This window comes from Tachypleus tridentatus, chromosome 13, assembly GCF_004210375.1.
Source record: "Tachypleus tridentatus isolate NWPU-2018 chromosome 13, ASM421037v1, whole genome shotgun sequence".
NCBI lineage: Eukaryota > Metazoa > Arthropoda > Merostomata > Xiphosura > Limulidae > Tachypleus > Tachypleus tridentatus.
In genome coordinates, this window is record NC_134837.1 from 272,253,703 (window position 1) to 272,276,936 (window position 23,234).

Here is a 23,234-nt window from a genome sequence, read left to right on the forward strand (position 1 = left end):
CCTCAACTTCCCACCTTTCTTCCCCATTATCTTCCAGTGCTCGTGTCTTCTGCTAAAACTTTGAAGTAATAGTTTGGTGATGGCACATAGAGAGAGTCACATGTGTTATATGATAGTAGTGTTATCCTGTTGATGGAAACATGATGGATAGTGACTGTTGGTACTTTGTATTCCAACAGGAGGGTTGAGGGCTTGTGGAATGCATTCAAAAAGTCTGCAAATAGAGGACAGTGCAAAATGGGAAAAGCTAATCTTGTGAAAAGAAGGAACTACCTATCTGACACACATTTTCACTTAGGAAAATTATAACACCTATGGACTTGAAAAATTTTAAAGCTCTGTTTGGCATTTAAAGTCAATGCTGAGTTGTGAATTCATACTTTGCACAGTTTAAAAGTGATTTGAAACAAAGAATCATTGTTGTCATGCCAGAGTTTACATTTTAGAACTAATTAATTGTATACCTTAAAAATTCTTGGATAGATAAATGTTGGGTCATTTCATTTAATATTCAACTCACATTACTAGGTAAAAGACACCTCCCCCCATTGCTAAGCAAAAATCCCTATAATTGAGTTTCTTTTCTTATTCATCTCATATTATTAAGTAAGGTTCCAATACAAAGAAGTTTATTCTCATATTCAACTCACATTACTGGGTAACAACCACTCTTATTACTTGATAAAAAGACTCATAAAAAATGATTCATACAAATAACTCTTATTATTTAAGAGATCAATATAAAAAAGTTCTTTATATATTCAACTAGTATTACTCAATAAGATATCCAAAGATAGAAGTTTCTTTCCATATTCAACTCAAATTACTAGGTAAGAAACCCATGGAAAGAAGTTTTTTTTTTTTTTTTTTTCTGATATTCAAACTTACATTACTAGGTAAGAGACTTGGAGAACAGCATTTCCTATTACAGTGACTGTACTAGATAAGAAAATGGTAGAATGAAATTCTATTGTGTCTAAATCCCATAGAAGATCACTTTATCCTATTTATACTATCTGTTATTTCTAAGGATTAAATTTAATTTCATTGTTAGTCAGCTCATAGAAAACTAAAGACCAATATTTTCTTTTTCTGCCATTCATGCTATCACTTAAGAAACTCATAGAATAATATAATGCTTTTATCCATAGTTGTACTAATGGTTAGAAATTCATGGAAATAAATCTGTCTTAAGTATACAGAGTAAAAACTGTGTGAAGAAGTTTCTTGTTGTAGACATACTGGTTGCTGAGGAAACCATGAGAAGTCATTTTTGGCCATAGTCATACCACCTGTTAAAACATTTGCAAAAGGACATTTGTCTTTACTATTGTGAAACACAAATACAGGTTTTACTGAAAATGTCGGTGAGAAATACACAATCTGTTGTTTCCTCACATGATAATTGTACTGATGTGGTCACAGTACCAGGTAGAAATACCCATCAAAGACATAAATTATTCATGAACAGATAATAATGTATATTTGTGCAATCTACTTGGTGAAATATTTTAGTGTGTACTTAAGAAACAGGTTAAATTTCAGTAATATTATTTAGCTTCTTAACATTTTGTGTATGGGCTCATTCATTTAGGTTGACTTTAAAATCACTGTATAACCATAACATTATACATACTTTAACTGAGACTGTACTAAGTGTATATGAATGAATGTTGACAAGGTTTTAGTTAATATTACAGCCTGTTGTACACAAAAAATCAGATTTTTATATAAAGTAATATACTTTTACTGAAGATTTGTCTGTAGAATTAGGAAGTCTTTACTGAGTCAGTTTGAGTAAAAGTTCATTTTAGTGTTAAGAAAAAAATATTTTTCATCATACAGTTTTCATAATTGATTTGAAAATCCTCTAAAATATCTTCTGCATGAATATTGTTATTTTTCATTAAAATTTTATATCTCATCTCTTGGTTTTACTTTTCCTCCTAATTTTTCTACACTGACACAATTGTAGCAAAAACAGAGAAATGAAATTTTGAATTTTTTTTTTCTAGAATGGCTGCAGGTCATAACAAATGATCACAATTTCCATTTAAAATTTTTTAAACTTATCTCATCTGCTTACTTTTGAATTTGTTACTTTGTAATGCCCTTCAGCCCCCTGTCTAATGGCATGATCGGTTATTGACCACAATTGGAGGATAATGTCAGTCACATTTGTATTGTGTAATGGCATGGGATGGAAGTGATTTTTTTTAATTTTTTTTATTTAGTTAATGAAAAATATAGGCATGGTTTGAAAAACAGAGACAAATAAGACAGTATGTTATGTAGGTATGATAGAAATAATATCTGAGTAAAGCACAAAGATTGGAAGTTCAGATTTTATGTGTTGTGTTGGAAATACCTATAGTGTGTGCATAATTTATTGGATGAAGTGAAATGCATATAATGGTATAAAAAACTGAAAGATGGAAATCAGAGTCAAATACATCACATAACAAAGTTTAAGACTGAGGATATAAATAAATATTTTCGTAAGAAAGTTAGATCTTATATAACATAAACATTTGAACTATGTGTTATCATGCCCAGCTTACTGACGTACATTAATAATAAAGTAATTTAATTGAATGACATGTACTTTAACCCATCTGTGTACAGTAAGTTAAAAAGAATGTTACCTTGTAATTTAACCTATGTTTTATCAGTTTGAAACTTTAAATTAGTGTTATTTTATTAGCACCTCAACATCCAGTAGTAATGATGGAGAGTTTACCAAAGTTGATGAACAAAGATTGAGAGATTACATTCACCAAATGAGGACTGAGCGGATAGCAGTGAAGACAACTGTTGTGGAACTGGAAAGTGTCCATATTGATTCTAGTTGTCGTGAACCTTCAATGTCATTGGATTCACAGAAACTGGATTTGGAAAATGCTGTTTTGATGCAAGAACTCATGGCAATCAAGGTATAACTTTAATTATTCTTTTCCAGATAATTTCATAATGCAGTGGTAATAAATGTAGTCCGAGGTATAATATTTGTTCCTAAAATCTCAAAGGACTAAGATGAAATAATTGAACTTGCATAAGGCTGGAAAGTACTTTAAACTAGTGTTCATAGCTCATGAAAGAAGTTTTCTCTGGTATTAAACTCACATTATTGGGTTATTCAACATCTGGTTCATTGTCCTTATACGAGATAAAAACAAGTGTGAACAGAGAGTTCATTTTTAATAGTGTTGCTTAGAAGCTGATGAAATGAGTAACCTGTTCAGTAAATGCCATATGCTAACTATCCCTTTCAAACAACAGTACCAAATTTCAGTGAAAAAACAAAGTTTGAAGGCAGTTTGAATTGGTGAAAGAAACATTATTACAAACATGTTGTACATCTGATGATGATTGAAGCTTGTGAAAACATTGTACATTTGTAACAAAATTTCTTTTATCACACATTCAAACTATTTTCATACCTTGTTTTGTAAAATGTGGTTTCTTCATCATTGAATTCTTGGTACATTTTTCTTATGAAAAGAAAATAGTACAGAAAAAACTATTACACAGTTGCTCTGAATGCAAGGAAACCAGCACATGTACATAAGTGGAAGAATTACCCAAACAGTAAACAGTATTTAAATTAAAGTGTGAGTGGCTGTGATGTTTTAACATCATATCGCTAGCTAACTCTTGAGCTGTAGTTAATCACTTCTATTTAACAGTCTTTTAGTACATCTCTATGTGGTTGTTTATCTTTTGTCAACTATTTTATAACATTATATAGAAATATTTCAACAGTTGATAGTTTCTTTAAAGCTAGTTTTGTTTCATTTGCTTTGTTTCATAACTCTTTTACTTTTCTTAAAACAAATATATAAAATATGCTTAGTGTTAGAAATAGATGGTTTTAGGCCATCTGACTGGTTACATTTCATTTAATTTTGTGATTACTTCTGGATCGATAATGGTAATAACACATTAGGGTTTCAAATTATAAGATTGATACCTTTAATTAGTTTATTTTTACTTGGGTTTACAGTAAGAATAGTACAGGAATAATTGAACAGAAACATGTTTGCTATATGATGATACCAGTGAGTTCTTTTGCTCAATACCAGAGTTGATCAGGTCATCTGTCTTTCAAAACATTAGTTTAAAATATATGTGACTGTTATTTACAAAACTTCATACCTTCTAATGTGGCAAAACTTAATTACTCTCAGGGTAAGTTGTGATTTCTTAATCAACTTACTGTTTTTTTCAGTTAAGACTGTATCAAATATCAACTGATCTAATGAATTTTGGTGTTGAACAAAAAAGCTTCATAGCAGGGGAAACCTAGAGGGGCACTCAACAGAGTGCATACCTTCAACACATAACATTGTTCATGTTTAACTCTCAAAAAATACAAAATTTGTCTATATATCCATTATTATCAATGACCATGGACCATTTTGGCATGGTAATGAGGGATAATATTCTACATATGGCCACCAAGTTACTCCAAAATCCAATTATTTTTAAAGGAATTGTAAAACAAAAACAGTGTGAAAATCTGTCTCTGTGTTAACACACAGGGATTTATGTTATTTTTGTGGCCTTAAACGTTGACCTTGGTCCTCCAGAAACTAATTGCTTCTAAGTTGGATCATAGTCCAAGTATATACCAACTTTCTCAAAATCCATCAAGTTACTTTTGAGAAATTATTCTAACAAATACACGCACAAGGTTGAAAATATAACCTCCATCTACCTTCGAAGGTGGAGGCAAGTAGCTGAGATATTGTTATAATTTAGATTGGAACAATTAAGAATGGTCTGATTCAAATGTTAAAAAAAATACATCTCTGAAATACTGCTTTAACAGGTATTTTACAAAGAATCATTCTTTATGACATGTTGCTGTGGTGTTTTAAAAAATCATTCTTTATGACGTTGCTATGGTGTTTTAAAAAATTATCCTTTATGACATGTTGCTGTGGTGTTTTAAAAATCATCCTTTATGACATGTTGCTGTGGTGTTTTAAAAATCATCCTTTATGACATGTTGCTGTGGTGTTTTAAAAAAATCATCCTTTATAACATGTTGCTGTGGTGTTTTAAAAAAATCATCCTTTATGACATGTTGCTGTGGTGTTTTAAAAAAATCATCCTTTATGACATGTTGCTGTGGTGTTTTAAAAAAATCATCCTTTATGACATGTTGCTGTGGTGTTTTAAAAAAATCATTCTTTATGACATGTTGCTGTGGTGTTTTAAAAAAATCATCCTTTATGACATGTTGCTGTGGTGTTTTAAAAAATCATTCTTTAATGAGGTTTTAGTAGGTGTTTTACAAAGAATCATTGTTTAAAGACACATTAATAGGTGTTTTACAAAGAATCATCCTTTAAAGACACATTAATAGGTATTTTACAAAGAATCATTCTTTAAAGACACATTATGAGGTGTTTTACAAAGAATAATTCTTACATTATTTAGGTATTTTAGTAGATGTTTTGCAAAGAATCTTTCTGATGTTGCTGAGACATTTTCCATAGAATAATTACTATGTTGGTTAGATATTTTACAAAAACAAACTTGAGGTCTAAGGTTATTTCACCATCAATGATAATATACATTCACCATGATTGCAATGTGGCAAACTATCAATAAAACACTAACTCTTAATTAATCATTGATTCATAATATTACAACACTAGGAATAATTTTAATTTTATAGATTCTCAGAATTTCTTGCAACACTCTTTAAAAAAAATTTTAGTTGACTAAATAAACTTTCAAGTTAAGATTAGTGGTTTACATTACCTTAAAACTTTGTCTAGAATTTCTTAATGTAGTTTTAAAGTATTAAACAAGATGAAATTCTTAATAACTGCAGCACTTGAAATTCTTTTAGGCATGATTAAAGTAAGTTATTCTGGGAGACTCTTTTTATTAGCCTAATTTTTATGCATCATTAATACCAGTCACGGGTTGCACATATATCTAGTTCAGTTTTATTACTCATCAGGATTTCTATCAGTCTACCTTTGAGTCGAAATTCTTTTAAGCAAGATTAGAGTAAATTAATGTGAGACCTTGAGCATGAACAGATACATTAAATGAAAGGGGTTAACATCCTGAGTCCAAAACTGTAATTAGATTTCTAATTGGTCAAGAGATGAAGAAGCTATGAGCTGAAAGTTTTTACTTGAAAAAACAAACAAAAAAAAACTCAGAGCTGTTCTGTGAACTGTTGTGCCAAGGTTAAAACATCACTAAATGCTTCATGATTCTATGAATAGAATATGTTTATTTGTTGTATTTAGGTTCTGATGAGTTATTAGTATACACATAATTAATTGTTTTTTAAAGAATTTCAGTGATGAACAATATTAGTTATTTATTGTTAGTTATATTTTATCATCCTGTTACAACAGCTTTAAGCTTAAATATATATGTCATATTATAGGAAGAAAAGGCAGAACTTAAGGCTCAGGTTTATCTACTGGAAAAAGAAAAAGGATCACTTGAGTTGAGGCTTTCAAGTCAGGAAGCTCAGGAGCAAGCTTATCTTGTACATATTGAACATCTGAGAACTGAACTCAAAGAACAGGAACAGATTGTTGAGAAGCTGAGAGAAGCTCAGGTTGGTAGACTAAATCTTTAGACCAACTAAATAGTTACTTGATGCTGAAAGTCCAGAGTTGATAATTTCATGTGAGTTTAGTTTTACTGGTAATGTGGTATTATAAATGCACCATGTATTTCTACCTTTTTTGTATTAATGTATTATTATTCTGAATTTATCAATTATTTTGAAAATATGTAGTTTTCACAGTCAAGAAAATCATGAAGCTTATATTTTTCTATCTGAATTTGTCCTTGTTACTCTTTTGTGGTTACCAGTTGTTCTGTCCATGATTAGGCTATAATGATGCACATTGTGCAAGAATGCAGACAACAGTGTCCTTCAGTGATAATTCAGATTGTATCTCAGAGCTATAACCAACCTTATGCTTGAGCAAGAATGACCAGTCACACAGATAGAGGTGATTGTTTTGAGTAATTTGGTAATATCTGTGTTCTAACAAATGTTGAATTTTTAGAAACTGGTAGGTTGTATCCTTTGCATAATCAGTCTTAAAAGGAATTTACTTGGAAATACTATCCTATACGTATAAAGTAACAACACACATTGCATTTATGATTAGGAGTTAATACAGGTTGTTCATTTGTATTATTGTGTTCTTTCTCAAACACAGCAAGTCAGTGATTCAGTACTACTTTGTAATGAAGGTATTAATGGACCTCCTGTTATTAAACATACCTATCCAATTACTATTCTAAAGTTAACTCAGTTTCACTTGAGTATCAAGATAAGAAAGTACTTAGCTGAAACAGTCACAGAATTATAAGTGGTAATGAGGTTTATGTGCCTGAAGATCAGGTAATAAGTGACACAGACAATCAAGAACGTTACTGAATTTCAGTGATGCTCCATTTGATGCATAGGTACATTGAACTTCAGACCCACTGAGTACCAGTTGTAATCCAATTGCTACATCCAACCTTAGAATGCTCAGAATAATAGTTTAGTGTAGCTGTGTCATAGCAGTTGATTACTGTTAAATTAATCTTCTTTATTGTGAGGTGACATAATTCAAAGGGTAATGTGTACTGTGGACTGAGACGATGTTGACATTGTAATTGATATGGTCTTATAAACTGGTTGAGGATACATAAAATACATAGTTGTTTTTGTTTTCTTTTAGTTTACATGTAACCTCTTACTCTTACTCTGTGAGCTAGCACCCTTTTGCATAATTTTATACATGTAGCTGTTTTGTTTTTCACTATACATTAGAAGTTCAATAAATTAAACAAATTGGAGTTTCTGATGTGGCTTTAGAAGAACAAACTGAGGTCAGAGGTTAACAAATAGTTGTGAGTATTAGTATTGATATGTTGAAAATGACTGAAATATTATTTTATTATATTTTAAATTCAGAGATGAAAGAATTAACATATTCATAACCTCAAAATATTGCTGATTTAACCTGTCTGAGAATCTAGAATTGAACATATTTTTCCTCGATTAAGTTTTTCTAAGGATGAGCCCCTCCCCCCTTGTATATCTGCAAGTCTGAATGCTTATAATGCTAAAAATGGGTTGCTCTCCTATGAAGGACACAACACAGATAGCCAATTGATTAATTTTGTGCTTAACAATTAAATCTAAGGAGTAGATATTTAAAACTGTTGTTATTGTTGTGGATGAATGCTTTACTAAGTTCAGAAGTTAAAAATAAATTATCTCAAATTATTTAAATTTTCATTACGTTGTGGTTTTTAGGTTGCTCATGATTAGGAATAACAAATATAAAGAGTCATAAAGGTTGTAATTGAGTCAAAAGCTAGTAAAGACAGAATTATGAAACAACTTTTGAAACTCAGAAAACATTACTGATGTCGTAGAAATCTGGAGGAGGAATGTCAGGTCGAGAAGAATCTGAAGAGTTGACTGAAGCACTTCAGAGAGAAAAGAAACTAAAAAATAGAATCCAAGAACTTGTGAGTACTATGGAAAAGGTGACAAAAAACTCTGAACTTCGTGTTCAGCAGTCAGTAGAGTTTGTCAATGACCTGAAAAGAGCAAATAGGTCAGTATTTTCTTCTTTGTATAATATAGGATTATTTTTATCGATGATTAAACCTTGAATACTGAAAGCTAATATTTTGAAAAGTAGAAATATAAAATTCACAATACAAAAATTGTTAATTATTTGATTTGAATTTTGTGCTCAGATATCAAACTTAACCTGGCCCGGCATGGCCAGTTGGTTAAGACACTCTACTTGTAATCTGTGGGTTACAGGTTTGAATTCCTGTCACAACAAACATCCTTGCCTTTTCAGCCATGGGAGCATTATAGTGTGAAGTTCAATCCCACTATTCGTTGGTATAAGAGTAGCCCTCGTGTAGCTTTGTGCGAAATTCAAAACAAACAAACAATCAAACTTAACCAAACATTGTAGATTAATTTTAAAGTTATTATGAAGTATAGTATGCCATATGTAATTAGAAAATTTGTTATCATTTTTTATGTGAAAAAATAATGTAGAGGAACTTATTTGTTTTGATTTTGTTTTACAAAAAATTAACTACAAGAATAAATTGTAACTTATTGATGTTCTTTGTAATTATCATATACTTCAGACTTATTTTATTTCCTTGTTAGCTTTTGATTTGGCATAAAATAAACTGTATTCTGACAGATGTGCAGGAAATACAACAAAATCTCAGATTTCACTTGCTGAGAGTGTTTTAATAAATGTGTCCTGGTTATGTTAGAGATTGCTTATTGATATGGAAGAACAATTAAATATACAAAGATAGAACATATATAAAAATACATTTGTTATATATCAACAGATTAGACAAAATCTCTGTTGTGGATCAGAATTTATTGTCTTAGTCTTATGAAATATATTAGTATTGTAGTTGATTAAGCCAGATGGAAAATCATTTGTATATATAACAGTAAACATAATGCATAATTTACAATTTTGAGAATGTATTTGATAGTCTTAAAGTGTTTTTTATTTAATCATTGGTTTTTATGACAGTGCCTTGGTGATGGCTTTTGAAAAAGCAAAAAAGAAAAATCAAGCACGGATTAAAAAGTTAGAACAACAGATGACAGTCCTATCAGAAAGGCATAATGCTCAGGTAGGTACAAGTTTTGTAACAGTATTTCATGTTCTCAAACGTGGTGTTTTTTTTCTTATTAAACATATTTTAATCTTTAAAGTATTTTCTTTAGAAATGTGGGAAGAAACAATTTTTTTTTTAATAAACTGATAAATTCTATGGTGCATATTATTTCAAATTATTCTTGTCTAGTTTTTCTACGTGCCATTCATGGTTGGTCTTCTCCATTCTGTCATAATACACTTTCTGTTATGTTTTGTTTATAATTGACATTACAATCATTCTATTAAATATGTATGGTATACATAGATTTTATATTTTTAAGTTTTTACTGAAAATATTTTTAAAATGTTAAATTTTGGTTTTTGGTTGATTTCAGTATTTTCCAAATTAAAACATTAGTATCTGTGAATTACCTGTATTTTTTTTGTTTATCATAATACTGCATTAATAGTCTCCAAGGGGAAGAAAAAAGTCAAAGTAATTTTGAAAAAAATGCCAACAATTTAATCCTAGTTACTTCAGTGCAAATAAAGAATTTTATGATTTTAGCCAATCACAGTTTCCCAGTCTCATTTGTTATGATATAATATAATTACCAATCCTCACTTTTGAGTCATTAATTAGTGTTTTAAATAAATAATAATAGAATATGACTTCCAATTCAAAGTGAACCTGGAGAAGAATTGTGATTAATTTTAGTAATCATAAAATTATCACATATATCAAGTGTAGTCTTCTCATTTTACATTTGTTAAAAAGTTGATTTGCTTATAATTTTGGTAGGTAAAAAAAATTAATGATTGTAAACACAGTGAAATTGAAATAAAAAAGAAACTTGCAGTTTTATGAAAAAAACTATTAGTAATATATAAAAATCAGTGACTGAAATCACAAAAGAGTTAAGCATACCAATGAAATTTTTCTTGTTCTTCAAAGCTTTGAATTCCTATAACCAAAGTGTCCAACATGGTCTCCACTCACCAAATGTGATGAAACAGCTATTGATCTGTGGCAAATTGGTGCTGTACTTTTACCACCTATTTTGTTTTTAACTATAATTCATTCTATCAGTAAATGAAAACATTATATTGTATTTTTCTGTCCTTCTATACCTGTAAAAAATGCAGTTAATTTTTTTGTCATGTGACAAAAATGTTAATACATTTCCCATAGTTTGGGCAATTATGTAAAATGCTGTTGAACACCACTGTCTCATAAATACCACATTTATAAATAATATTTTTTAGAAGTTGCATAATCTGTAGAGTCCAAGTTTCAGACAATTTAATTAATATTTTTGTTGTTGCAGTAAAACAAACGATATAACATCTTGCACATCAAATTAATGTGTTGAAGAGTTCAAGAGATAATTCCCTATTATATATATTTTTTACAATATTCATTGTGAAAACTGTTTATTTATTGTATTTTAGGAAAGTTATGCTAAACAAATATATCTATAAACTATCACTAAGAATCAAAGTGTATTTCAAAATAAGTGAAGTGTACTGTCATGGATAAAAGAACTCCTGAATTGCTTTCAAACTCCTTGAATTACATAAACTCATGTCAAAGTGACATAAATCTCACAAGTGAACTTCAGCTACCATAATGGTTTGAGAACTATGAATTTAAGAAAAGTTTCTTACAAACTCCCAACAAATGGGTGTTTATAACAAATAGCTACGCTGATACGTTTAACCGTGATTGCATAGGTGCTGTTAAAGGAAAAGTAATTTATTATAGACAAGCAGAAGTTATCATAATGAATGTTTTAAGTTACTTAATAATCATAATTATTATCATATTTATTTCATTCAGTTTACTTTCTCTGAGTTCCAGGTGTTCTGAGCTGCATTTAAATTTACTGAATGTTTTATTAGTGAGTTTTACAAAACAAATGGTTGATATTTATTAGAGAAAGTTTTAAACTGTATTTCAATATATCAAGTGCACTTTTCTTCAACTGGAACAATGGTAAGGCTTCAGGTATATTGTTTTAAAATCAGGGGTTCGATTCCCCTCTGTGGAAACAACAGATAGCTTGATGTGACTTTGTTATAGGGAAACACAACTCAACTGGTTTTAAGAATGTTGTGCTTAATAACTAGTAAAAGGGTAGCTACTGTTCTGTCATGGTACAATTATTCTTACATTTTATCCCACCTTGCACATTCTTTTTCAAATGGAAGAAAGTCAGGTTTTTTGTTTATTTATTTGTTTATCAAAAGTAGAACAGTGCACTGTTTCACTTTATCTACTAACCATAAGCCTCTTCATGCTTTTATAATTTTAATTATGAGATTTTGTGTTCTTTATTTTGGCTGATGTACTATTTTATGTCTTTTTTTGCAATGATAATACTGTGGTAACATGAATACCTTTCACAAAATTTCCACTTTTTGGTAAGCTAGTTTCATTTTGATGACTTTGTTACTGCACCCTAATGTTACATTTGTCATTAGTTGCACACGATTTTACATACATTTTTAAACGTCAAAACTTTACACATAACATAGATAAGATCACTTGCTAATTTCAGTTCAGTATATCTTTTTCCTGTTAGAAATATGAAGCTCATTAGAATTAACAAACTTGGTCTGGTATAATGACTTTCATTATAGTACTTTGTGGTATAATTTTTTAAAACACGTTATGTAAAAAAAATTACAAAAGACAGAAGTTTGAGGATGTTTCATATTCATGTTAATGGCAGAAATATTCTGCAACCAATCTGTGAGTCTTGTTTGTTAGAACAGTCACGCCTATCAGAATGTGTAATATTTTATAATTACCAAATAAAATCCTAATGCTTAATAAGAATAAAACAGTCATTATCCTTTCTTGTTATTTGAAAAAGTTATTAAAATTTTTTAATGCTTTCATAATATTGGAATTAAAACTATATACCAGTAATTAATTTTGTGGTATTAATATTTCAGATGAGAATGTTGAAACAACGAATTGCTATGTTAGAGGGAACAGATAGTGGACAGCATTCTCTACCACCATCTGGTAGTGAGACATCTTTATAGTACAAATAGCAGAGCAGTAACTCTACCAACTAGTTTATTGCAATATTAGACAGAAATTCACAGGACAACCTTCTAATGTTCTCATTCTAGAAAACACACATTCATGTGTGAATTTACTATGTTCAATGTTAAATTTATGATGCATTTATTGTTTAATAATGGGAGCAACAGAAAAGCACATTAGAACAAAGATCATTAGTGTTATTTTAATCTTTCCTCTGTTACGTGTTTGTAAATATATATACATATATTGTTGTGTTATTTGAAAAATTAGCAGAATAATAAAATTTATGATAACAGCAGAGATAGGCTCAAACACTTTTGTATAATTTTGATTTAAAATTTCATTAAAAGTGGTGTGTGTACAATGAGTGAACCAAATAACCTATAACCATTATTTATGAATAAGTATCAAAATCAGTAACTTTCCGTTAGTGGTTGTAATTTTAAATTTTACCATTACAGTAAATTATATTTTAATTCTGACAACTAAATATTAAATTATTAATCTTAATTTACGTTATAAGAACGTGATGATGCTTTGGTCATATAAAGTTTTAGGCTTTTGAAAATAAAAGAAACTAAGCCTGGCTTGTTTTTATTTTATCAAAAAAGATTCTAAAATGTAAATTTAACTAATGAGATTTAGATGTATTTAAAGTGGAATTATTAAAAAAAAGTTTACTTACAAACAACTGATTGATACTCAGTGAGTAATCTACTAAACTGAAGGATTAATTCAGAAGTATAAGAACAGCAGTTTTGACAGTAAACAAGTTTTGATTTTAGTGATTACAAAATGCTGTAATTATTAAAATAATAATTTGCTGACTGTCAAAGTTGCTGTTATTGTGTCAGTGAATTAATACAGGACTCTTTCCTTTTGACCTTTCATCGTGAAAGAAACATTCACGCTGTATTTCAAGTTGAAGGAATTAATTTACTTGGTAGCATTAGGGAATTTTTTTACATGTTTTAACACTGTGGTGAAGAAATCATGATGTTGGTTTGTATGTGCAATGTTTCATTATAAATTGTTTATACACTGTGTTCTTATGAATTAAAGTATTCAGTTAACACAGTACTTAATTTAATGTGATTTCTTTTCCCACACCAGCAACAAAATGACAGGATATAAAACATCCTGAAGTGAATACATAAATATATTTGTGCTAAGAACAGACAATAATAGGTACCAAAGTCTAATCTCATTTTTGTCTCATGTTATAAGAAATGAGGGAATTACTGTGCCAAGAAGTGCTAATTGTGTTTGCTGATTTTTAACAAGTTTGTATTCATGTATGTGAAAACACAATTTTTATTCAGCAAATATTTTAGTTATTAGCTTCCATTTATTTCTCAAATGGAATTGAAAACTCTTAAAGATTTCTCTTTACTTATGCTATATGTGTGTACACTCTTGTCTAGTCTCCCAGTTGTTCAAATATTAAAATGTTCCTGTAAAAAAGTATTGTTTTTATTATGTATTTTACTGCTTTGTGTAGTGCAAACGCATTGAACATTTACTGTTCTAAGCTATGTATTATCAAGTTTACTCAATGTATAGTTTTGATAGCTACTAGATGTTTTGTACAGCTATTTAAAAAATTCCTGGTCATTTCAGTTCTTATTTATGGAAAGAAATAAAAGTCCAAGGATTTTCATGTAAATGGTTTGTGTTATGTCTGTAAATAAAGTGTGGTTCTCTTAGTGTTTGTTAACTGGATGTGTTTTTTTCCCCAACACATTTAAGTGTGAATTTTTTAAATTCACAGAAATTACACTAATTATTTTACTCCTTTAATATTGTAATAAATATTTTTGCATTTGATTTTTAAAAAAATTGCAAGGATTGATGCAATTTAATTAATATAAGTTTAAAATTTTAGTACCTATTTAGAGTAAATACAATGATAAATTAATATCAAACAACAGATTGATATTAATGGTTATTTTTCCACCAAACATATATGAAATTGTCTCTTCACATACATTTGCTGTTGTTGTACATGTACCATGGAAATATAATTGTCATAAAAACCAAAAAGATTCACCAAGGTGTTTGAAGTAAAAATTTTAATCATCACATCAGAATCTTTGTTTTTATTATTTCTTATTTTATTATTTATAAATAGACCAAAAATTCATTTTTCCATCTGAATTTTGAAAAGGTAAATTTTGATATTGCATCTTAAATTTATTAGATGTAGATAAAAAGGTTAGATTGTCTGTATATTGATCTTATTTTGACAGAAAATATGAAATTGGAATAAAAAGATTTCATTAAAATTCTTTGATGCTTTTTAGTGGCAATAATTTAAACCTTTCAATTTAAGTATGTTATAAAATTGTTATTTTTCCCATAATGTTAAAAACAAATTATCCATGGTATTTTTAGCCCCTTTTGGAGTTTTCGTTCTGGTAGATTTTATTTTGTTAACACTAAAATTGTATAATGCAACAGAAAAACCAAAGGTTTGCATTAATGTTTTAAACTTCAAAAGCTAGATTAGTTTGAAGAATGCTTTATCTCTTTCATAAGTAAAAATCAAAATATTTATCTTGGTGCTTGTATCTTTCACCGTATATTTACTGCATTCTTAAGTTACATTCCTTCTGCCATAAAGATCACTTTAAAAATCGTTGTCAATAATAATATAAGGGCCTGGCATGACCAGGTGGTTAAGGTGCTCGACTCGTAATCTGAGGGCCACAGGTTCGAATCCCCGTCACATCAAACATGCTCAGCCGTGGGGCATTAAACTTTGATGGTCAATTCCACTATTTGTTGGTAAATGAGTAGCTCAAGAGTTGAAAGTGGGTGGTGATGACTGTCTTGCCTCCAGTCTTACACTGCTAAATTAGGGACGACTAGTGCAGATAGCCCTTGAGTAGCTTTGCGCGAAGTTAAAAAAAAATAAAATATATTTTCATTTGTTGGATAATATTTACCAAGTACAGATTTTTTCACTTTTGTATGAATAGTTGTTTTTTGATGGATGAATAAACGTTTATTATTTTTTCTTCTGTAATCTAAAGGGTTGAGACAAAGTACGGTCGTAAAGTTTCAAAATTTAATGACGTAATTAAAATAGTGGAGTCTTGCGTTTTTGGTAAACTTTAATTTAATGAAATTAATAGTTGACTATTTTGTTATTACGGAATGAGACCGGGCATGGCCAGGTGGGTTCAGACATTCGATTCGTAACCTAATGGTCGCGGGTTCGAATCCCTGTCGCTTCAAGCATGCTCGCCCTCCCAGCCGTGAGGGCGTTATAATGTTACAGTCAGTCCCACTATTTATTTGTAAAAGAGTAGCCCAAGAGTTGGCGGTGGGTAGTGATGACTAGCTGCCTTCCCTCTAGTCTTACACTGTTAAATTAGGGACGGCTAGCACAGATAGCCCTCGAGTAGCTTTGTGCGAAATTCAAAAACAAACAATATTACAGAATGATTAATTCGTTCAGTTATATAAATTTGATTATATTGTTAATAGGTAAAGATATAAGAATATTTTTTTTGTTAGGCTCCAAGTGTCTTAGTTGTAAGCTTGAGGGCTTAAAGCTAGAAAGAGGGGTTTGATAACACGTATCTTTTGTGTAGCTGTATTTAGTTGTATGAAATCCAACAGTCTTTATTCGTCAGTAATGCTAACTTTGTTGTAATGTATAAAAATTCAATATGAAGAAGAATACAAACAGTTTTAAAAGCATTAAGCCTTGATATTTGTATATGAATAGTTTTTGTCATTAGGAGTAGCCTTTCTTTTACAGTTCCAAGTTAAAATCATGAAAGGTTAGGTTTTAATTTGCTAAATTTTTATGCTAGTTTACAACTGTCGTTTTTGGCATACTGAATAATTTTTATGTTTTATAAAATTCCATAATTCATTGATGAAAAGGGATAACATACAAAAAACTTAATTTTGTTAAAAAATTATCTCGTTCAAGTGACGTAAGAACCCCCACTGCTTCTGTAATGGCCGAGTGCGTTGTATGTCCGAACTGTTAACCCTTGGATTCTTGGTTCTCGACCCGTTGAAAAAATTATCTTCTTACTTTGAAGCAGTTATTATAATAACTGGTTGTTTGGTTGATTTAGTGTTTTATGGCACAAAGCAGCTAAGCTGTCTGCGCCAAACATCCGGTAAATGTTAAGAGTAAATTAAGTAAAATTCATAAAAGGAAATTAAGGTAGAACAAAACAAAGTTTGAAAAAAAAAACAGAGCATAAAACTAAAGTTTACATCTAGTCTACAACGTTAAGAGAAAAACTACAGTAATTCAAGTTGTAAAGGACTTTCTGTAGCATAACTGTAATTATCATAACCCGCCAGGAAGACTAACAGGTAAGTACAAAAATCACTGTTAGTCACCTGAAGTTGGCCTTTTCAGTCCTGGTTCCGAGTTATTTGACGTTATGGCCGTTTTCAAAAAGGAAAGTAATAAAAAGGTTTTATAAGACGTGTAGCAAAATTATAATAATAACTCGCCAGGATGACTTGTGGGTAGTTCAAACAGCAGCGTTAGTCACCTGAAGTTGCCCTTTCCAGTCCTGGTTTCGAGTTATTTAATGTTACGGCCAGTTTATAATTTCAAATCGAACTAGATGAACTGCGATTTTTAAAAGGGAGCCACATTAGAAAAGTGTAATGTATAAATTAAAAAACTTAAATGCCATTAAAAAGATTAATGACCTTTAAAAAACTAAATATTACTATTACCATAACCAAGATGGACACAGTATCACCATCACCAATAACACTGTCTAACGTTATGGACAAACCTTGGGACAGAACATGTTTAAAATGGACCCGTCGTTGAAAGTCGTAACAACGACAAGAAAGTTTATTGTGATCTGAGTGTTACACACTGGTGCATCAGTTCCAGATAAAAGAAAACGATGAGATAAAAAAACTGTGACCCATGCGTAGTCTAGTTAGAACAATTTCCTCCTTACGGAAGCAAGACGGCCAAAGTCTAAAAGAGGGTTTTATTTGAAAAACTTGTTTTCGCGTTGCTCACTCCAAGTCGACTGTCAGCTGGCACGGAGCCAAGCCTTGAATACAGGACTATAGTTCATGTATGGGACAGGCACAGCGGTGATAGTGCCAGTGCAGCAAGACTTAGCTGTGGTGTCGGCGAGCTCGTTCCCGCGAATACCAACGTGGCCCAGTGTCCAGAAAACTGGATAGAAGTATATATTAATGAGAAATGAGCCAGTCAATTTTGAGTATCGGCGAGAACAGGGTGTGAACTAACGTGAAGCGATTCCAGGGCCAGTAGAGAACTAAGCGAGTCAGTGTAAATAGTGAAGTTTGAGTACTGCTTAGCTTCTACGAGGGCTGTTCAAAAAATACGCGGACTGTTTGAATTGCGCGGCTTCGGTTGGTTCCAGGGAAATCCTCTTGGTGTCGCTAGGTTCGCAGAGATCAGCTGATTACGACGCCATTTCCCGATTGCAGATATCTTCATTTGTGTATTAGCTACGCGGTTTTAAGTGAAGTGCGATTTTTTCGTTTGGCGGATTTCAGAATGAATGACCTGAAGGAGCAACGACTCACTGTGAAATTTTGTGTTAAACTTGGAAACTCTGCGACTGAAACTTTTGCTATGCTTAACACGACTTACGGTGATGTTGCTATGAAGCGTACGGCATGTTTCAAGTGGCATGAACGTTTTAAGGATGGTCGATAGTCCATTGAAGATGATGAGCGTCCTGGACGTCCTTCCACGTCAACTGACGACCCACACGTCGACAAAATCAACACCCTGGTGCAAGCAAATCGACGTCTGACTGTCAGGGAGCTTGCTGAAGAGTGTGGGATATCAGTTGGATCTTGTTACGAGATTTTGACCGAAAAATTGAAGATGCACCGCGTTGCTGCGAAATTTGTGCCTCAGAACTCGTGAGTTTTTTGGCCAAACACTCGATCACTGTTCTTCCCCACCCCCCCTACTCACCTGACCTTGCTCCTTGCGAGTTTTTCTTGTTCCCCAAACTCAAATGTCCCTTGAAAGGAAGAAGATTTGAGACGATTCCCGAGATTAAGGCAAATGCGACAAAGGAGCTGGAGGATATTACAAAAAAAGCGTACCAGGACTGTTTCAACAAGTGGAAACACCGTTGTGATAAATGTGTGCGTTGGGGAGGAGAGTACTTTGAAGGGGTCCCAGACCTGTAACTTCTAAATAAAGTACATTTTGTTTTATGACGTCAGTCCGCGTATTTTTTTTGAACAGCCCTCGTATGTGATCCAGGACAAGAGAAATGGCGTACAGTTCAGCAGTGAACACAGAAGCTGTAGTGAGGATCCTGTGCGTAACCACCGAACCACAACAAATCATGGCAGAGCCCAAAGAGTCACCTGATTTCGAACCATCCGTATAAATAGGAATGGAAGGATGGTTCCAAAGATGTTCAGCAAATAACAAACAGTATTTCCAATCAGGAGTGTCTACTTTTCACAGATGACTTAAAGATAGGTCACATTTAGGGACTGTAATAAGCCATGGTGGGATGAGTTGACTAGTGGTTACAGTAATGTTATCCAAGAACAAATCCAATTCATTCAATTGCGCATAACGTGATGGTCAAAACCTGCTACTTGTATAGACGAGTTGAGTGAGCTACCTTCATTTTATTCGTTCAAAATTAGGGTAATTTGTGGGTACTTTTTTGTGCAACTCTGTAAGAAAATTATATAAAAGAGAATAAAAAAAAATCCAGTATTTGTATTTCTTTCCAATATTCCATTTAGTTTGGCCACTGGAGTTAAAACGAAAAAGCATATAAAAAGAATTAAAAACTTAGTTTGGATGAGACACAGATATAAATGTACTCGTATTTTTTTATTGAAACTTTAATCATATTCAGTATTACCTTTGGGTTATTGGATAAAAAAAGTTAATACTACTTTTATCACATTAATTTGCTCAATTATTAAAAACAAACAACTTTCTTTTGGCATTCTCCATATCTATTGTTTCGCTAGACACTCAGAAGGGCTTTTATGTTTTAACCGAAAATTTTTACCGTATACATACAAAATCATGTTTGTTCTGGTAACGGGGATTATTAACTTGTATTTTTTGTTATTATTACCTGTTTAAACGTCCAGAGAGTTAAGTCTCGGGAAATGTAAGCTAGTCCTCCCAGTGGCCCAGTGGTATGTTTATAGACTTAAATTCGAGGTTCTTTTGTTCGTAATAGATGGAGCGGTGATATTCCATTAAGTTAAATAACATAATTTTTTGACAAAATAATTATTTAATTTGTACTGTATAAAAATTTATTACCACGTTGATATAAATAAAGTACGTTTCATATATATAGTGAAAAGTATAAATTCTTAAAAATGTTCATGGTAGCAAAACCGTACAGTTAGAAAGATTGGGGAGAAACGCTTTAACAAATAGCTAATGCTATAATCCTATGGGCCAAGTGGTTAGGGAACTTGACTATACCTTAGGGTCATGGGTTTGGATCCCCGTCACACTAAACATACTCGCCCATTCATCCCTTTTGGCGTTATAAGTGACGGTCAATCACACTATTCGTTGGTAAAGAGTACCCAAGAGTTGGTGGTGGGTGGTGATGACTAGCTGCATTCCTTCTAGTCTTACATTACTAAATTAGGAACGGCTATCGTAGATAGCTCTCGTTTAACTTTGTGCCGGTAAACTCTCTCTCTTAGGGGAAAATGCTTTTGGTTCTTCTTGTACTTCCAGAGTGTTTAATTTCGTAATGACATTTTAAAATATCAAATGTCGCACTGACAATACATAGGGTTAAACTTTTGCGTATCTTGAGACAAAACTTTTTTAGTTTTTTACGCCTTTAACATTTTTTTCGTTATAAAATGGATAAGTTATTACATTATTATCATAAATGTTTATCATATTCAAAATTTCTCTCTTCTTTTTGACCAGTTTATTTTGTAGTATTAGTTGAATAAAGAATAATAAATAAAAAAATCAAAAAGAGGCTGTACGTTTAATATATGAATTAAAATTGTAATTATGTCTCATTCTGGTGTTTTCTACCAAAATGATTATTTATTATGTATAAATATCTAACAGATAAAGTCGTTTGTCTAACTGCGACAATACAAAAGTATCTGCTTACTCATTAGTGAAAACATATACAGTGGCGTTTTCACTTATCGATTCCTTTAAAACGTAAATTAGGAAGTTCCGTTATATAAGACCCGGCATGGCCAGGTGGTTAAGGCACTCGACTCGTAATCTCAGGGTCGGAGGGTCGAATCCCCGTCACACCAAACATGCTCGCCCTTTCAGCCGTGGGGCATTATAATGTGACGATCAATCCCACTATTCGTCAGTAAAAAAGTAGCCCAAAAGTTGGTGGTGAGTGATGATGACTAGCTGCCTTTCCTCTAGTTTTACACTGCTAAAATCGGGACAGCTAGCTCTAGTAGATTTGCGCGAAATTCAAAACATACCCGGTATATAAAGGGACGTTCTACGTAATATTTTACAAAATAATTCTAATATCCGTTAAAATTAGCCGAGTATGTGCTGAGAAATAAATAGACTATATACAAGATGTAAAATACAATTAAATATTCTTTGTACAAAACAAATTGACAGTGTGTGTGTACTTTGGCCGGTCTAACTAGAGTTGTGAATCAATGTTTGTGTTTTTCGTACAGCAAAGCCACAAAGGACTATCTGCTCAGCCCACCGAGGGGAATCGAACCGCTGATTTTAGTGTTGTAAATCCCGAGATAAACCGCTGTATAAGCAGGGGGAAAATTCATACGTCTCCCGAACAGGGACTCGAACCTTGGACAGTTAGGTTAAAAGCCTCACGCTTTACCGACTGAGCTATTCGGGCCCGTTGTGAATCAATCAGGCTTGTTGTATTCCCTAGATATTTGTTTCTAAGCTGACTCGAGATGGTTTTCCACATATTTTTATTCTGGTACCCGTAATTATGATTGCTGAATTTTATGACTTTATCAGTACCCATAGTCTTTTAGATTGTAGGACAGCGCTTTTTAATGCTTGTAGTTATTAAGTTTGTAGGATAGTGCTTTAGTAATATCCATAATTATTAAGTTTATAGGATAGTGCTTCATTAATTACCTGTATTAATTATGTTTGTAGAATAGTATTTACTAATAACTGTGTTTATTAAGTTTGTAGGATAATGATTTAAAAAATATCCGTATTTACTAGGTTTGTAAAACTGTTGTTTTACTAGAAATCCTTTGATTACTTCTTGTCTTCTTTTCTTCTTTGTTCTTGTCATGTTATACAATTGTGCAATATTCATATATGTGAACATTTTCTTACCATTTCTCAAACATTTTATCATCAAATATATAACTATAGTTGTGCTCATTGCAGATACTGAAGCTCTACTTTAACGATATAAGCTTTCAGACTTGTCGCTGAGACACTGGAGGACACTTTGCTGTTGGTTGTTTTGAATTTCGCGCAAAGTTACACGAAGAGTATCTGCGCTAGCCGTTTCTAATTTAGTAGTTCAAAACTGGAGGGAAGGCAGCTAGTCATTACCACCCACCGCCAACTCTTGGACTACGTTTTTACCAAAGAATAGTGGAATTAACCATCATATTATAACACCTCACGGCAGGGCGCTTTACTAAGAATAGACAATTTCAGAATATTTAAACTTTACTCATTCAGTAAATTATAAGTTATTTCCATTTCACTTGGGTTTCCTGTTACACAGCTAATCATCTTGTTCCTAATTAGACAAATTTTAGAATGAACACAGTATTTTACTTTTCGGAATTACAGTAAAATAAAGTAACCCAACATGAAATGAAGAAAGCACATTAAGGGTACAAACAGTATTATTCATCTATACATCCATTTTATTCAGATTATTATTTAGCAAGGATAATATGGTGTTTTCAGGGTTAATTTAATGGTGTAAAGTATAAATCTAACAAAATGAGCTGAGTGTGATGTTGAACGTGTCAAGTTGTAGGTCGATAGATAAGGAGTTTGTTAAACACATTCCACACTTTTAGCTTTGGTCGCGCTAAAATTATTTACGTTATTCGGTTTAAAAATAAGAAATAAAATTCTTATGAAAGCAGAAGATAATGGCTAGCAGCTCTCCAGCTGGTCAGTGGCTCAAAATTAGGGTATTTTGCTCCAAATACTTTTATGTTAAATACTCTTATTCTGATTCTAACAAGGACCGGCCCAGCATGGCTAGGTTAAGGCATTCGAATCGACTCGGGGGTTCGAATCCCCCTCCACACCAGCATGCTCGCCCTTTCAGCCGTGGGGTCGGTTCCACTATTCGTTGGTAAAAGAGTAACCCAAGAGTTGGCGGTGGGTGGTGATGACTAGTTGCCTTCCCTCTAGTTTTACACTGCTAAATTAGGGACGACTAGTGCAGATAGCCCTTGAGTAGCTTTGCGCGAAGTTAAAAAAAATATAAGATATATTTTCATTTGTTGGAAAATATTTACCAAGTACAGATTTTTTCACTTTTATATGAATAGTTGTTTTTTGATGGATGAATAAACGT

The 23,234-nt window shown here is 31.8% G+C and overlaps 1 protein-coding gene across 1 annotated transcript in view; it reads left to right on the forward strand.

The window, feature by feature from the left end:
* The window catches only part of LOC143236569 (colorectal mutant cancer protein-like), a 17,355-nt gene extending 2,942 nt beyond the window's left edge, over positions 1 to 14,413 (forward strand). Inside the window, exons 2-6 of the mRNA XM_076474869.1 lie at positions 2,705 to 2,933; positions 6,419 to 6,595; positions 8,425 to 8,609; positions 9,576 to 9,678; positions 12,606 to 14,413. Of these exons, the coding sequence (XP_076330984.1) occupies positions 2,705 to 2,933; positions 6,419 to 6,595; positions 8,425 to 8,609; positions 9,576 to 9,678; positions 12,606 to 12,698 (787 nt within the window). The 3' untranslated portion in view covers positions 12,699 to 14,413. The remainder of the gene's footprint in view (positions 1 to 2,704; positions 2,934 to 6,418; positions 6,596 to 8,424; positions 8,610 to 9,575; positions 9,679 to 12,605) is intronic.
* The last annotated feature ends 8,821 nt before the right edge of the window (positions 14,414 to 23,234 follow it).